General features: G+C 38.0%; 1 protein-coding gene across 1 annotated transcript in view; it reads left to right on the forward strand.

The window, feature by feature from the left end:
* Nucleotides 1–4497: 4497 nt before the first annotated feature.
* Nucleotides 4498–17802, forward strand: part of COP13 (Proteasome component (PCI) domain protein) — a 200713-nt gene continuing 187408 nt past the window's right edge. The window contains exon 1 of the mRNA XM_089395832.1: nucleotides 4498–4993. Within this exon, the coding sequence (XP_089251958.1) occupies nucleotides 4809–4993 (185 nt within the window). The 5' untranslated portion in view covers nucleotides 4498–4808. The remainder of the gene's footprint in view (nucleotides 4994–17802) is intronic.

A 17802-nucleotide genomic window follows, 5' to 3' on the forward strand; every position in this document is an offset into this window, starting at 1 on the left:
GGCAGTTGAACAAAGTGACCATCAAGAACAAGTATATGTTACCGAGGATTGATGACTTGTTTGATCAGTTGAGGGGGTAGTAGTGTTCTCAAATATTGATCTGAGATCCAAATACCACTAGGTACGCATCAAAGAGGAGGACATTTACAAGAATGCCCCTAGTTTGAAAACTATGACACAAAATTGTGTATTGGATTTGTGGCAAAAGGTTGTGAACTGTCTCATCAACAAGCTAAACTCGGATCTATACATAAGGACAATAAATTATGACCTATAACATCTGAAGCTTAAACTTATGGCACTTGGTTGATAGTTCATTTTTGAAAGTAGTCTTTTTGACATAGTGTTGGAGTAGTCTAGTGACAAAATTAAAGTTTTTGGATAACATTTTGGCTTACTTGAAGACAACTTTGGAGTAGAATAAAGCAAATAAGAAACCCAATTGAAGCATTATTTAAAAAATATCTAGGACCATACTTGAAGAGACCTAGAAATGTGTTTGAAGGTGACACTTAAGTCTTGAGCACATTTGAAATAACATTGAAAACTTGGTTGAAGAAGAACAATTGTGTTTAAAGACTTATTTGGAGCATCTTGAAGTCCTTGTTAAATCAGCCTTTGGAAGCCCTTATTGAAGTCCTTGTTTGAAGCAACTTTTGGAAGTTGTTGTTGAAGTCTTTGTCGGAGCAACTTTTGAAGGCCATTTGGAGAAGTCTTATTGAAAACTCTTTGCATTGACTTGAGGACTTGTGTAGTTGATCTTGGAGCACCATTGATGTCATCCATTGAAGCAATATTGTCTAAGCCTCATTGAAGTAGTGTTTGAAGAAGATTACTTAGGCAATTCTGAAGAGTTTTGAAGACACATATTGAGCCATGTTGAAGATGACCTTGATGGACTAGCCTCTAGAGCATTTTGAAGAATTGTTGAAGTAGATATTGGAAGGGCTCATTGTAGAAGATATTGGGAGCCTTGGAGAACTATTGAAACCACTTTGAAGAACAAAAGAAATGGGTTGTAGCCCTAGAGTGTTGGAGTCCTCAAGAAGACCAGGTTGGAGATAAGAGGGTTGGAGTCCTCAAGTAGACCAAGTAGGAGCTTGGTGGTATAATATAGGTTGGAGCCTGGTTTGATTGAAGATTGGAGTCTTCATCTAGAGTTGGAACCCTGAAGGACGTGCATAGGTGTGATTGTACAAACTGGAAATTGAATCGTTGTAATAGAGGATTGGAGTCCTCACCATTCGTTAATAAAAATATTTATTTTACTATTCATTTGTGTGTTTTGTTTTAAGTGATCTTAAATGGTAAAATAACAATTGTAAAAGGAAATATAGATTCACCCCCCCAGTATTTCCAACATAAGTCTGCTCCTGGACACAACAAAATACACAAGAAGTGATTACATTGCTTTTTCATGCTTTTATCCATTCAAAGGAGGACTAGTAAGTGGCTCTAAAATTTCAAGCTGGAAGTATACTACAACAAACGATTGACAGACCTACATTTTGCAAAACTAGCCCAATAAAAAGACAAACTTACATTAGCAATTCATAATCAATTGAGTGCATTGCTTGTGGAGCTTTGATTTTCACTTGTCTCCATGTGTATTTTCAGATCATTTAGTTGTTTGCACAAGGCATCAATTTTGTCACCATGGTGATTAACTTTGTCTTTAAGTTGTTGGAGTTTGTCCACCAAAAAATGATTGTAATAGTTTTTGATGGATTTTCCAGTTCAAATCCATATTCTCAAGGTGCAGTTCTTCAAAATGTTGTGATTGCTTCTTTCCAACCCTATTACCACTTGTGACTGTTGGGGATTAATTTTCTGAACGACATTGGACAATTATCAAGGAGAGGGAGCCAATTTCTAGCGAAGACAAGGATCATATGAAGCAAAGGCAACGAGGAAAGGCTAAATCACCACTGTCGGAGGAAACACCAGGGGAGGTAGATGGAGGCAACTTTAAAACATAGAGAGGATCGGGGGGAGAGATAAAGGGCATAAGCCACTGGTAATACAATAAACAAATAAGATAATACCAAAATGGAAAACAAAGACCAAGAGATATGCTATAAGTAGAATTGAAGGAAACTACAAGTGGCAAAGGAAATTGCCTCCAAAAAGGTTGGAAGATACGTGTGAGTTTGAGGTGAGCTGGGTTGCCCATGGAAACTCTGAGGAAGAAAAGCCTGAAGTTTATTGCACTATCTTTGTTTAGATGAAGGTAAATTGTGGCTCCCCAAATCGACCGAGAGGACGACAACGCACTAAAGAAGGCAATTGTTCTCCCACGAATAAGTCTAGTGAGAATGTTATCATCCCCAACTAACATAAATATCCAAAACGAGCCAGAGAAAGCAATTGCGTTATCAAAAACATGGATAAGAAGAATTCTGACTTCACAGGTTAGCCACCCTCAGATTGCTCGAATCGCCCCCCATAGTGCATTGTGAGTTCCACTCTCCACCAACAACTCAATTAACCATACAATCAACCCAGATTATTCAACCCTCATGACAATTGAAACCATCAATTGCAAGAATAGTCTCCCTACTTAGAGAGGTGTTTAATCGACACCATTGCAAATGCAATCACCATGAAAGCTAAACACAAAATTCATTGGAATCCACGAATTTAATCCCAAGGACAAAGAACCCACACACAACATAGATCTCCTCACCACCAAATTCCATAATAAGACACCTCCTTGAAGCCATCAAAGTTTCAGATACGAGATTAAGATATTGAATGTAGTACCATTCAACCGCCTCTCTTGGTGGACACGAGTACATTGGGAGGTTGACCTTTGCATGACTTTCATGCTCATCTTCAGGCCCCTCACTTCGTATGAAGTGCCCAAAATATGAATTGTAAACTTTGTTATTGTTGCAAATGAGAGGGATGAAGAGGGTTACTTGGGGCCGGGGGGGGGTGGCTCACATTAATGTTATTTGCATGATTTTCTATAAGATAAGGGCTTTCTAAGCAACTCTATAAAAATTGATATACGTTAATGAAACAAAATTGGTCATGGGATGTTTTGCCATCCAGATAAGTCATTGATGTCGGTCTAGCCCAATTTAAAGAGGCACATGAGATTTGCTTGCTTATCTACTTCTCTGTTTTGAAATCTGAGGATATGGTAAAAGGTCTTACTATGAAAGTGGTCAAGGGCACCCCAAATTCTGTGAAGAAGAAGGTTAAGTTGATTGTCCTTAGGAAAATAACCTCTATAGAGATATTGGATGGTGAGGAGAGAATCTCTCACTATCACAATCTAAGTAATTTATATTTCTTTTGCCAAGTTTAGTCCGAGCAAGAGGTCATACATTTCAACTTGATTGTTGGTCTTCTTGCCTAGCCCCCAGGAGTAGTTTAGCACTTGTTTTCCATTGGATTAAGGATAACCCCTCCCCCTCTTGCCACCTGTAACAATTTTTTTGTTTTTTGTCTTTTGTTTTTTGTTTTTTTAACAAGCTTGAGGCCCCTGAGAAAGGGGGCCTCATAGTTGGCCTTGGATTCGAGGACTTGGAACTTCTCATTACAACAAAATATCAAAATACCAAGATACTAGCTTGGAATGGTTCTATATTCAAATAGCCCATTATTGTAACAAAATAGAAATTGAACATTATTATTTTTTTTTTCTTTTTTTGTAAGGTAACTCATTGGAGTAATTTGGTGAAGCCCGAGATCAAATCTAGTGACTACCACTATAACACCAAGAGTATATCCAACAGCCTGTAAGCTAGATATACAAGGAATTTATAACCTAACAACAACCGAGACTTACGAGGCTGGGGGAGCCTACTCCTTGAGCCTTATTATAAGGAGCCAAAGATGTCCCCTCGTGAGATTTGAAAGCGAGTAAAAGGAATAACATTTGAGTATACCAACCATTCAATCATCCCATAAAAAAACTAGAAATGAAACATTATTCACATAAAAGAAAATAAGAAACAATTAAAACACTTACACACCTATAAATTTGAAAGACTGTTCTCTAAGTTGAAAGAAAATAAGAAACGATTAAAACACTTACACACCTAGCAGTAAAATACACCTTGTTTTGAGGATGAACCACATTAGTCAGTTCAAAACGTCGACCCAATCCTTACAATGTGATTAATCCAAAAGACTATTCTCTATAAAATACACCTATAAATCTAAAATAATAAGGCACAATAAACATTTAGCACTGTTTGTTTGTATTAATAAAATAACCCCAAAATGAAAAGTGACAACCCCTATTTATAACAATATAACCACAAAAATCTTAAAATTTAAATCACCTCTAATAATAATAATCAAAGTATGACTATAAAAAGTGGCCCAAAAAACACAAAAAACCTTAGCTTAAATCACCTATAATAATCAAAGTATAACTCTAAAAGTGACCCAAAAAACAGAGAAACGAAGGTTAAATCTCAGCTATTTATTCATTTCTCTTTCAAGAATTGATTGTCATACACATTTGTGCTGTATAAAAAATGTGAAGCACACTCCTCGAGACCACACTTTTAATGATCCGACCAGAACCCCATAACCGTTAACCACCCCTTATATCATTTGCCCCCAGCACCTTGAAGAACTAGAAGCGTGTAAAAATTTTTTATAGGTACAAGGTAAAATGGTTACCAAGTATTTCAAATAAATTGCGAAAAGCTTCTAGACGAGAGTTTCAGTATTAAGCAGAGGAGCAAAGGTTTCAAACCTTGCCGGGGAGCCGATTACAATAAACCATCAAACCAAAGGAAAATCCAAAATCCATTGAAGCCAAACGACCAGAAGGAAAAGGGTAAATGGATTCCATGGATGCCATGCTAGCGCAGGTACAGGGGTTTTCAGCTACCAATGACGATCTCACACATCTTCAGGGATTACTTAAGCAAAACGAGGAAGCTCTACGAGAGCAAGGCTCTAGACTGTCGTCCTTGTTGACTCAATTGGACCCTGCCAAGCACTCTCTTGGTTATCTATACGTCTTGTAAGTGCATTTATCCAGGCTTTCGCATTCATTCTTTTCCGCATTTGTGTTCGGTTATTTTGTCTTATGGTTTACGGTTCGTGTGTCTGGGCCCTAGGGTTTAAGTTTCTTGAGTTTGAAGTGTTGAATGCGAAAGTTCTGGGATGGCTCCGATGCAATATGAATTATAATTTTGATGAAATGCTGCTAACAATTTCATTGGACCATTGGCTTTGATGCCTAAATACTAACTTCTAAAGTTCCTGGATGAATCTGGTGCAATATTTAGTATAGTTTTAATGACATTCTGTGAACAATTTGAGCGGACCAATGCATTTCGGCAAGAGTAGCAAGATTGCTATCAACAAAATACAAAATGGACCATCTGTGGTGAAAGTCGGTGTAGGCCTTCTGAGGCACGGTGAAAGTGTAGTCTGCAATAAGCATGGAATTACATTTGAGCCCTGAGCTTTGCTAAATCAAAATGAAGACTGAAATCATAAAAACATATACTTATTCCATCTTTCGAGTGAATTTTGCATTAGGGCTTGGAAAGCATGTAAGCAAATATTCTGAATTCACAACTCGGGTTATGTCTTTTAAGCCCATATATTGTTGAAGAATTTGGCCAAATTGATAAACCTCAGCGAAGAGAAAAACAACAGTCTATAGAAAATGGTCTTGCTTTGTTGAGTAATGTGTACATGGTTCTGTTTTTAAGTCTATTGATAGTTTGCGCATGTTAGTTTATTAGTGAAGTAATAAACTAATATCTTGAATTTGCTGATTGGTTATGCCTTTGAAGCCATTCCAATAAGGACTTGTTTCTCTGTTCAGATCAACAGTGCATTATGCTATCCACCAGATTTTCATTCTAGCAGTTCTCTACCTACCTGAGTGGTTTGTTTCAAAAAGATTAGTTGGATGCATGAATTGACTTAACATTCTTGCTTAACACTTGCTTTCCCTGATATCCAGCTTTGATTTTCGACGTCTTTTTCAAAGTCAGGTGGTGAGATCGGATCTTAAGTACACGGTCCATAAAAATATGAGAGGAAACAAGATAGAACCGAGCCTTTGCGAGTGAATGAGATCAGTGTTGCACTAATTGGGAAAAAATCGTGATTTATTTGTTTAAGCCGATTTTTTGAGTTTTTTTTTTTTTGGTTTTGTTTTTTTGTTTTGGTTTGGGTGTAATGAGGAGGAGGAGGAGGTGACCCAAGCTACCCCTGTCACAAGTAGAGGACATGGTCTACCTCCTGTGGCTCCTAGTTCTTCAACTTCTAGAGCACAATAGAGTCTACTGCCAACTCCACCGACATCTACATCTAGAGGGGCAAAGGAAATCAGTAGTATTAGACTTTAGTTATTTGGTTCATTTCATTGTATATGACATTATGACTCATAATATGAGATACATTATTATATTTTTTGTTGATATTTTGAGGTTGAGTTGGGACTCAGGAGTCAGGACTTACTATTCAGGACATGATTCACTGTTATGTGTGATTTTAGCACTAGAAATGATATTAAACATCTTATATATTAGTTCTTTTATCATATTTATGTGTCAATGTATTTATTTTATGTTGTAGATGGTTAAGATATTAAAAAAATTGAAAAAAAATGAATATTTTTGTACCAAATGATTTTTTTCCCGATTATTACCGAGTTTTTCCCGATTATTACGATTTTTTCCCGCGCCGAATTAATCCCGATAACAATTAGTGCAACATTGAATGAGATACTGTACACTGGGATGGAGAATACATAGATATCTATTATGGCAATTGTCTTGCTTCTTAACAGGAAGAGACAGAGTCCCTACACAATTTTGTGATCAGATGCAGACATTCTGGAACAAATTATCTAGCAAGGAGATATAAATGTATCTCATATTATACATGCTATGTACATTGTAAATGATGTCTGCAACCTTAACAGGAGTTCGCGGAGTCCTTACACAAATTTGTGATCAGTTACAAACATTATGGAACACGTTGTCTAGCAGTAGCAAGTAGCCATAAATATATCTCATATTATACATTCTATGTACATTTTAAACTTTGAATGCAACCCTGAAAAGAGCTACTGGAATGAAATCAATCTTTTGAAGCAACAAATAATAATATGCCGAAATTTTATATTTTCCACAAGCGAAGAAAAGTGAAGCACAGAACGCAAAATAAATAATATGGGTTGCTCCTTTTAGAAATGCCTGTTGCCATGATATTTGATGGCTAGTGCAACCTTTAAAAAATCCACTAGAATGAAATTAACCTTTTAAAGCAACAAACAAGAGTATCAAGAAGGGGTCACTAATGTAGGTTGCTCTCTTTGTTTACTGAATTGGTCCCCAGTCATCATATGGACTGTGTCTTGGATGACAAATATTGAATAAATGTTGCTTGCTTCACTCATAACTACAGCCATTTCCTCATAGATGCATGCTGATCCCCGTGACTGTAAAATCTAGTACCTTAGAGCAAAGCCTCACTAAGCAATCTAGATTGAGAGCAACAATGGGAGAGTTACAACTGTCACCTCAGAAACTACTCCCTTGATTTCTGTGGTTGGATACAATCCCTGCAAGGGAGGCCAACTTCCCCAATAGATTGTAGGGATTAAGTAATCCAAATGATTTTAGGTTAAACACCTTTTAAGGGTTCTCATAGGGTTCTACTACGAGTATGTAATATTAGTGTTTTTGATGATTTTAAGGTGTAATTTCTAGAGAGTGAGTTCAAAGTTCCCTATGTTTAAATCTAGAGGGCTTAGCTAGACCTAAATATGTTCAAATACGCATCCAAACACATGCAATCAAGAAATTATACTTTGTTCTTATAAACTAGGGATATCAACCAACAATTTACAGCATGCAAATATTATATAACAGCAACAAGAAAACAACTCCTGAATCTATAATAAACAAGTGAAAGATTAGGGCTATTTAATGAGTAAACAAGGGAATAAATTACAATAATTTCCAATGGCTGAAAATACATATAACAACAGTAGAAACCATAGATGTTAAAGTTAATTTATGGCTGAAAATTGCATGTTAATGATATTTTTACTTTTCCAAATGAATGCATGCAAAGTCTAACCCTAGGACAACAAGGTCCAAGTTAAATAATGCTGAAGAATGTAGATTTTGCTGTAACCTAACCTTAATTTACCCTAGAAAACATGAAAGATAAAAACTTAAGGTTTTATTTATTTATTTTATTGGATTGGCACAACAGATAGGACTAGTGCCTTTCTCAATCGAGGGCTAATGGTGTCTAAGAGCAAATAAATCCATGGAAGAGGATCAATGGAAGCAATTTCAAGGAGAGAGACAAACTTGTATTTCCCAATTCCTTAAACCCCAACATCTTTTTGTTGAAAGAAGTTGTCATTGATGTCAAAGGCCTGTCCAAATGAAAGAGAAAGTTACATATTCAAATAATGCATTTCGAAATACTTTTTTTGGATTTTTGATGCCCCATTTAGATACCCTATATTTGAATGCAATTTTACTCCATTTCCCTAGCTCAAATGGAAGCATAACATATATGGTTGGAAAGCTTACTCTGAGGCCTTTCCAATGGTATATGGTGTTGATTTTTCTACAAGATGCATAGTAGAAAACAATTTTCTACCAAATAATTACTTCCTAATGATTTTCACACAATATTCTTACGCCATTGGTATCATTGAGCAATTGCACTTAAGGAAAATATCAATAGTAAATGCAACAGAAACAATAAAGATCATAGAAAGACACCCAATAAGTTGATTGGGTGTGATAACCCAAGCGACACCTCCACTCATATTTGGCTGGGTTGACTTGACTTCCTGTGCCGACATGTCACTACATAAATAAATTTTATTTTAATTTTTCTAGGCCAACTTGGAGATCCCTTTAGCCATTCAAGAATACCTTTCGATGCTACAAAAGATCAACACTCCCTCTTAGCGAGGGAGCTATTCTCCTTAGCTGCAAATAGATTCCCCCTTCGCTGAAATTTCTCTTCCACAAGAAAAGTTCACGAGCTTGCTATGTTGATGTAGCGTCCTGTCACATGCATGTCTATAGATATAGACCACTACATCCTGGAGCAGGCAATGTGAGTAAACGTATCCATCTCCTCTAGTCAAATCCACATGGCTCCTCAGGAGAAGGTCTACCCCTGGGCCATTCACCCCTTGCCAAATCAGCATGGCCCGACCAAATCAATATGGCTTCTCAATTGAATGCATTAATCTCCTCTGTTCAAATCAACACGAACCAGTGAAATCAACATGGCTTCTTAGGAGAGGATTTGCTTTTGGGCCATTCACCCTTGGCCAAATCAACGTGGCTTCTCAGGTCAATGCATAATTCTCCTATGGTCAAATCAGCATGAACTAGCTAAATTAGCATGGATTTTCGGGAGAAGATCTGTCCAATACTGCAAGGACATCAACACTCCCTCTCAATGAGGGAGACATACTACATCACGCCAAACTTGTCTTTGAACTTGAAGTATACAAACTTCACTCTATATGGAGGCCTGGTGAGAATGTCCACAATCTGCTTGTTTATGGATATATACTGGAACTTCACTGATCCTCTTTGCACCATGTCTTGGATGAAGTTATTTAATCTCAATATGCTTTGACCTTGTTGATTTTCTAGAGCAATCAAGACTAGTTTTAACTACTTTTAGTGATACAATTTGTCTTCTTTAGAGCATTCCAATCATCAAGCAACTATACATGAAAAATTTCAACCATTAACTATAGAGCAACAATAGAGATCACAACAAACAATAAGACAAGAGAGATCACAATAAACAACTATAGAGCAACAATAGAGATCACAACAAACAATAAGACAAGAGAGATCACAATAAACAATAAAACAAGAGACACCAAAATTTAGGCCAACGACCAGGGCAAAACCCACAAGGGGAAAACCCAACAAATCTTTCCTTATGAGAGAGAATTCAATTCATCAAAATGTACATCAAAATATTCCAATCAAGATTCCAATTTATGACCTCAATATTGTCCAAGTCAAACCAGTCAAAGAAGGGAGAAAATAGTCAACACTGGTCCAAGTCAAAGTCTACAAAAGAGGGGCCGAATTTTAGCTTGTGGTCGTTGAGCAGAAGGGGTTGAAATTCGGTCTTGTAATCACCTTAGAACTTCAGTCAAAGCTTTGAGTTTGACCTGTGGTCAAACTTGTGGTCAATGGCCCAAAAATAGAGTCAAACTTTAGTCAACAAGCAATTAGTGATCAATCAACGCACCAAGGAATATTTGGCCTCTAAGTTTGGTCTAAATCTCGGTCAAACAGAAGCAAGAATGCCCAATTCAATGCTGGTCAAAGACAAAAATAAGAGAGTTGGTCAACGCAAACAATTCTCCTTTTTCTCCTTCACACATGTGGACTGTTCTTCTCTATTTCAGATCGAATGGATGAGTGGATGATGATGGTTCCAAATGAGGTCAACAAACTTCTATTTATATGAGAGTTAGGAGGAGCGTTTTGACCTCGGGGTAAAACCGATCCAATGAGTGGGGCCAACTTGTGCAATTGAGGTCGACCTAGTCAACATAGAAAATCATAATTTCTCCTTTGATTTGCCAATGAAGATATCAATCGTAGCTACCAATTTTCAACACACCCTCTTAGCTAGGGAGGTACTTTTCATTCTCTCTCTCTCAAGTTCAATCTCCCTGACCAATCCATTTCTCTCTCAGTAACAACCCAAGAGAGAGATTAGATGTACAAGTCTAATCATAAGGAAAGATACATAGCATCAAACACATCTCATAAGCCAAAACCCAATGGCATCGAGGTTAGTGCCCAATTGACCAATGGGATCAATTAATGAGGCTCGACTCTCCAACCATATGCAATAGTTTCTTAGTCAATCACAATAATTTTCGTGTGAGAGAATAAATTCAAAAACCCACTTTTACTTATCCATGTTTGACAATCTTTAAATCGATTTTGGTCCTCTCGAAGAGAGGACTCTAATGCCATAATTATCTTCTTCAAAGGAGCAGACCAAAGTGGAATTTGGCCCTAGTTGCCAAATTTAATACTCCCTCTCAATTAGGGAGAATCCACGTGACGAACCAGCAAACATTATGCATCTTGTCGTCATGAATCATCTCTGAATTTCATCTCATCTCTGCTCTGTTGAACACTGATATGAATAATAAAGAAGAATCGATCGAGAGTGAGTCACTGCTACTCTCCACCGAGAAAAGTTAGTCCACATAACCAAAGGGAGAACTCCAATCAGACTTGATCCCCAGTGATCAAGTTGAAGAAATATCATTCATCTTAGACATAAGGAGTACGATAGTACACGATGCATCCATCGGTAGTGCTATGGCCCCTATCCATTTTTCCAAACTCATTGGCTAGATGAGAGGTACTTCCCATTTGTCTCGGACTACATGGGTAGGATGATGCAAGAACATTAGCAGGGAAAGAATATATCACATCTTGCTCACAACCACTCGTAGGGAAAGGAGAAACCACATCCTACAAACACATGTGATAAACGTACGTAGGGAAAGGATGAACCACCTCCTACAATCACATATCACAATCATTGTAGGGAAAGGATGAACCACGTACTACACGCATGCAAAACACCAAGAGTAGGGAAAGGATGAACCACCTCCTAGAGTCACATATCACAATCATTGTAGGGAAAGGATGAACCACATACTTCCGCATGCAAAACACCAAGAGTAGGGAAAGGATGAACCACGTCCTACACGCATGCAAATCTAAGTCACCTGACACAGGGATTCGGGACACGTAGGATTCGAGATTCGGGTGTCGGATTCGGACACGCTGACCCCCCGGAACAGGACACGTTATATATTATTTTATTAAAAATATATATATATATATATATATATATATATATATATATATATATATATATATATATATATATATATATAAAAAATTAGATATCATATTTCTTACACAAATTTTAATTAATGATACAAATTTATTGATTTCAAACATAGATCTTCATCTATAGCTATTAGCATGCATAGTACATACAAAATTCAAATAAATGTCAGTGGTATTGGTCACATAAATAATAAATCTATTAAAAATTTAAATCATGATTCATAATTCATAAGTCAGCATCAAACAAAGGGCACATAATTATGCTTTATTGTTAGAACGCTCTCCTACTGCTGCTTTGAAATTGATCTCACAATTATCTTCTACAAATATAATAGACCTCTAGCGCCACACTTTCTGGTATTACCCTGATTAAACATGTCAAAATAACCCCAGGCTACTGATTTGTCTATTTCCAAGCCTTTAGAGTTATCTCTCTTTCCCCTTCAACAGATGTGATATCCCTCTGTACGCATATCTAATCTGGTGACAGACCTATCTAGGGGGTTGTGAAAAGTCTTTTCATTTATGGTAAGCTAGATTTCCCATATCACCATACAAGGCAAAGACATGTGACTTCTAACAGCCCTATCCTTATGCCATTTCCGCCAACATTCCTGTAGAGAATTCCCGTCCCACTTATAATCACCATCCACTAAGTTTGAAGCTTGCTCTAATACTTCCTTTGTGAATGAGCATTGCACAAAGAAATTTTCCATTGGTACATCCTCCCAACCATCCACAAATTTTGAAGCTTGCCCTCATACTTTGTGAATGAGCCGTGCACAAACAAATGTCACATTGGTAAATCCTCCCTTTCGCACAAGATGCACCAACATGGACCTTGCCAGGTCCCCCTTTTGCAATTATCCCATGTTAGGACCTTATTGGATCATATGATGCTTCTTTCACCATCCACTAAGTTTGAAGCTTGCTCTTATAAAGTTATACTTCCTTTGTGAATGGGCAGTGCACAAACAAATGTTCCATTGATACATCCTCGCTTTTGCACAAGATGCACCAACACGGACCTTGCCAGGCCCTCCTTTTGCAGTTATTCCATGATAGGTCCTTATTGGATCATATGATGCTTCTTTCATTCATTGACGCTTCACAACCTAGTTTTGGATCATATGCCCTAGAGGCCTTGTTTTTAGACCAAATAATTTCATCTGCCTTTGTACTCAGTCTTATAGTACTGTTTTTGAGGTTTTAAAGATATCATTTGCAGTTTCCACTCCTATCTCCTTGGATTCGCAATTGATCTTGTGACTTCAAACCTTGATTCCAAACTGAAGTTGATTCAGGATTAGTTTCCCTTGCTAAATAGTTTATTTCCTTACCTACTAAAAGAAATTTCAGATCTTCTTAGAGCTTGTAAATGCTAGTGCCCCCATCCAAGGATCTTCTTCGATTCTATCTGTTCCACTAGTTTTCCAAAACAATCATCTCCCTATTAAAGGAAAAGCTTTGACCACTGCTTTACACATCACTGATTGACTTGTATACTTTTTTGGTTCCCTTCTAACACAATCTTCAACCATTACAGGTTCAATGTGTATTCCAATCATTATCTTCCCATATAACCCTTCTAACCCGCGCTGGAAACGAGTCTTGGAAACTCGTTTGTAAACAGGACACGTTCTTCAAAATCACGACACGCTCAGCAAAATCGTGACACGTTCTAGGACACGACGTGTCATAAAGGGACACGACGTGTCATAAACTTTGGACCCGAATCCGTAGCGAATCGTGTCGGATTCGCTGGATTCGCGATTCGAGTGGGCTTTTGGACGAATCCGGTGATCTAGATGCAAATCAACAATAGTAGGAAAAATCCTACACGTGTGGAAAGGATGAACCACATCCCACCGACATGTCAACCACAGATCGTAGGGAATAAGCATCCTACATGTGGGGAAAGGATGAACCACGTCCCACTGTCAACAAATGCCTATAAGCATCTCTCACTGGGGTATTTGCAGGAGAAGGTGAACCACTCATCTTGCTCATATGCCATAGGAGAAGGTGAGCTGCTCATCCTATGCATATGCCATCAACAGTAGGGGGAGGTGAACCACTCACCCTACACACGTGTCATCAATCGTAGGGGAAGGTGAACCACTCACCCTACACACATGTCATCTATCACAGGGGATGGTGAACCACTCACCTTGTATACCGCACACCTATAGGGGAAGGTGAACCACTCACCCTATGGTTGTTCATAGCTCAATAAGTACCCCAAGCCTTCAGGAGCTCCCAAAGCTCAATGTTCAATATTAGCCAAGGATTCCTTCATATAGGGAATAATGCCAAGCTGTTTTTTGAAAGTCAAGACTAGATCAATGGGAGCCTCATAGCTTCATTTAGCAGCATATAGATGTATATATAGTAAACATATTGATTTACAACAGAGATCTCGATAGCACTTAGCAATCCTCGGCTTGCACATCTTGATTAAGAAAATATTTGACTACTCCCTCTTACACAAGGAGACCACAGCCTAAACTTGTTTTTCCAAAGTGCACAGTGTCCGTCAGACAACCTGCTAATCATGAGATTTGTCCACTCAAGCATGCCATAGGAATGTCCTTTGCTGTACCTTATAAAGTGGTATGTGAAGTACATCTTTTGCAATTTACAACAAAGGTGTGCTCAAATAGCTCACTGAAGTGCTAACTCAAATGTCTTAATAGTACGCCCAACTTATTGGTTTATGCATTCAGCCACAACGAAGCTCCCATACTTCAGTCTTTCATGAAATAAGGCGAATTATAGCATCTTACTGTTCACCATACTGTGTTTCAACAATTTTACAAGATGTCTGAATAAACAACCTGTCCATTATGTCAGATCTTAAAGCTAAGGAAGAAATCAACTCCCTCTGAATATTTGAAATGAGACCTTGCCCAATGAGTCATCTGCATAATCATTTGGTAAGAGGAGCTGTATAATCCATTCGACCTATTTTGCATGAAGAGGAGCTGACACATAGCTTTTCCCAGATTTCTTTAATACTTCTACTGCCTTTAATCTTCCTGAAGATATGGTCAGAAAAGGGTGGAGCAAGGCTGACATCAACTAATGCTCAGGTTCAATCGCATCATCAAAAAGAAAGGACAAGATCACTGCAGCCATCTCCTTTTCTCGGTCAAGTCTGTAAAAATAATGGTGATGGCTGGAACAATATCAGAAGAAAATATTTGTCATCACATTTGATTTTGTACTTCATGGTTGAAGGCTTGTAATGGGATGCCTAGTTCTTGTTTCTCAGGAAAAAATATTCCTAAGGTACTTCTCCCCTTATCCAAGATGCCAAAGTCGAAGGTACTGTATATAAGAACTGAGTATACGGGGGCAGGCATACTGTTAACCATCCTCAATTCAATTCAACATAGTTCTAGCTGATTGATAAGACATACTGAATTATGGGGATGGTGTACAAAAATTCCGTCATAGAAGTACTTAGATATGCCATGCACTTATTACTGTTGATACTCTGGGAATGCTGAAATGTCAAGCTAGTTTACTTCCAATAATACCTTTCAGATCATGTATACTGTTATATAGGAACTGCCTTACCTTGAGGTGACAAACTAGAGGTTTATTGAGATCATAACAGGAATACAGTTTGTCCTGCAGACATTGATTCACAAATCTCTGCTTGATCTAAAAGCTGAAGGTATAAAGGAAATGGGATGTCGGGCCTTCTAGAAAAGTAATGCCCTAGAGTATATAAAACCACAATGGGCAACGATGACACCGTGAGAAATGAAACAAGTCATCGAAATACTTAGTGCGAGCAAGATACTGTTCACTGTGCGAGCCAGAATATTAAACATCGAGCCACAGACCCACGTGATAACACAATCTGTCATATAATTTATCTGAACCATGGAGACAGTGCGATTCTTCAGAGAGTGGATGTGAAAGGTATCAAGATGAGGAACCAGTAATTGGATTTGTGTACAACCTTTAGATCTCACAATGTTCTGAGCCATGAAAAGGAATCACGATGCATATAGCGGAGAACTGTGCCAATTACAAGAAATGTGAGACCTATGTCTTATATCAATGCGAGACCATAAATGGAAACCTGTGCCATATACAGTGATTCCAAAACGAGACCATTTACTATTTCAGAGATGCAAGATTGATATACAAGGAGTGATAGCAACATTCAAACACTGAGAGCATTACAATGATGCAAATCCAATCATAGAGAAAGCAAAAGCGAATCCTTATTCAATAGAGACCAAATCCATTAAGCAATGTCATAGGGTGAGAGTTCTGAGGCAATAAGAAATTATCCGAGAGTCCTGAGAAAATAATAAATGGGAGTGCTTGTGCTAGAAAGAGATGCAAATTCTCGATCCAAGAAGAGATGCGAAACCCTGAGCCTTTTCGTAAAATTACAGAGGGATAGATAGTTGAAAATATCAAAACTGAGACATGCCATTCCATACTGTAATACAACTGAGATGTCATACCACTATGTTGCCAAACAAGTCTTAATTGTGATGATAGTGAAGTCATAACTACGATGACAATGAAGGCCCTCCATACAACTTTGATTACATTAATATAGTTCCAAGACATGCCATATTACTGATCTGAGATGGACTGTAATACTATTGTGTGATTAACTATTGTGAGATGAGACATGGAGATGCCATTTATACAACAGGATATCAAAACAGTGTAAGCAGTGAGATTATACAGATCAAAGTCTCTATACAAATTATTGTGCAAATTCAGAAGTCATCAAGTATTATGGTAATGTGGAAAGACAAGCGCACTGAGATAGGTGGGATCACATGTGATTACAGTGATGCTGAGACTCTGACTAGTGAATCGAGACCATATAGTAATATTCTCCCATACATATCTATTATAGTGAGGACATTCCAGAGCGTGATCATTGACTTACTAAATGCAGAGATACGAGACCAAATGCAGGGATATGAGACCTGTGCCATAGTGACATAGGCAAAGGTAAGATCCTGTGACACTGTCATGCGAAGAGCCCCTGTGCCATAGTGCCATAGGCAAAGGTAAGATCCTGTGACACTGTCATGCGAAGAGCCCCTGTGCCAAGCTATGCAAATGCAGTCTCTGAGCTAACCAAACGAAGATGCCATTTGCTTTAGAACAGTTCCATATGATTGATCTAAATCTTGCTTGGGCTTGACTTCTCTTAGCTTTGATCCCATGTTAATTTTTGAGTTAACATGTTCTTTGCATAGGATAGTTACTTCGGGGATCCATATTAGCCCAATTTTCATTAGCAATCACATAAAATTATTATCATGATAGTAACTGAAGAATGAACATAGACAAAAGGCGCAGAAGACAAGCCAAGACAAGAGGACACATGAATATGGCACAAGCCAGGGAAAAACCCCAAGAAAGGGAAAACCCTTGATCAATTCTTCTTATTATAATTATCAAATGTTAAGTAAAGAATGAGAGAGAGAGAGAGAGCACACATAAAGTCAAATGGAGTTGTCAATATGTTGAGCAATACCAGTATCCAGTTGTCAAGGAGATAACCCAGTCAAGTCTTCACTGCTGTATAATGCAGCCATTTACCGAACTTCAAAAGCAGCTCAATCCTGGATGTATATGCGACCTTCTTTACTAAAGACGAGGATGGCAAAATCACAGTCCAAATAGGACCTCCATCGAATCCGATCCAAAACTTGGACTCAACACCTGGAAACAAATCACGCACATACCTTCATGCTTCACTGTTTAGGGTCTGCTCCTTTTGCTATTAGCTTCACTGTTTAGGGTCTGCTCCTTTTGCTATTAGTCACAGCCTGGTTAGGGCTAATCACTAGATATCTTCAGCCCTAATCGTCTGCTCAAGTATCCTTCTAACAACTGCGACTACCTTCTTGTGAGGCTCCTC

Source organism: Pinus tabuliformis, chromosome 1_2 (assembly GCF_031772625.1).
Source record: "Pinus tabuliformis cultivar Carrire ecotype Pingquan chromosome 1_2, CPIR1, whole genome shotgun sequence".
NCBI lineage: Eukaryota > Viridiplantae > Streptophyta > Pinopsida > Pinales > Pinaceae > Pinus > Pinus tabuliformis.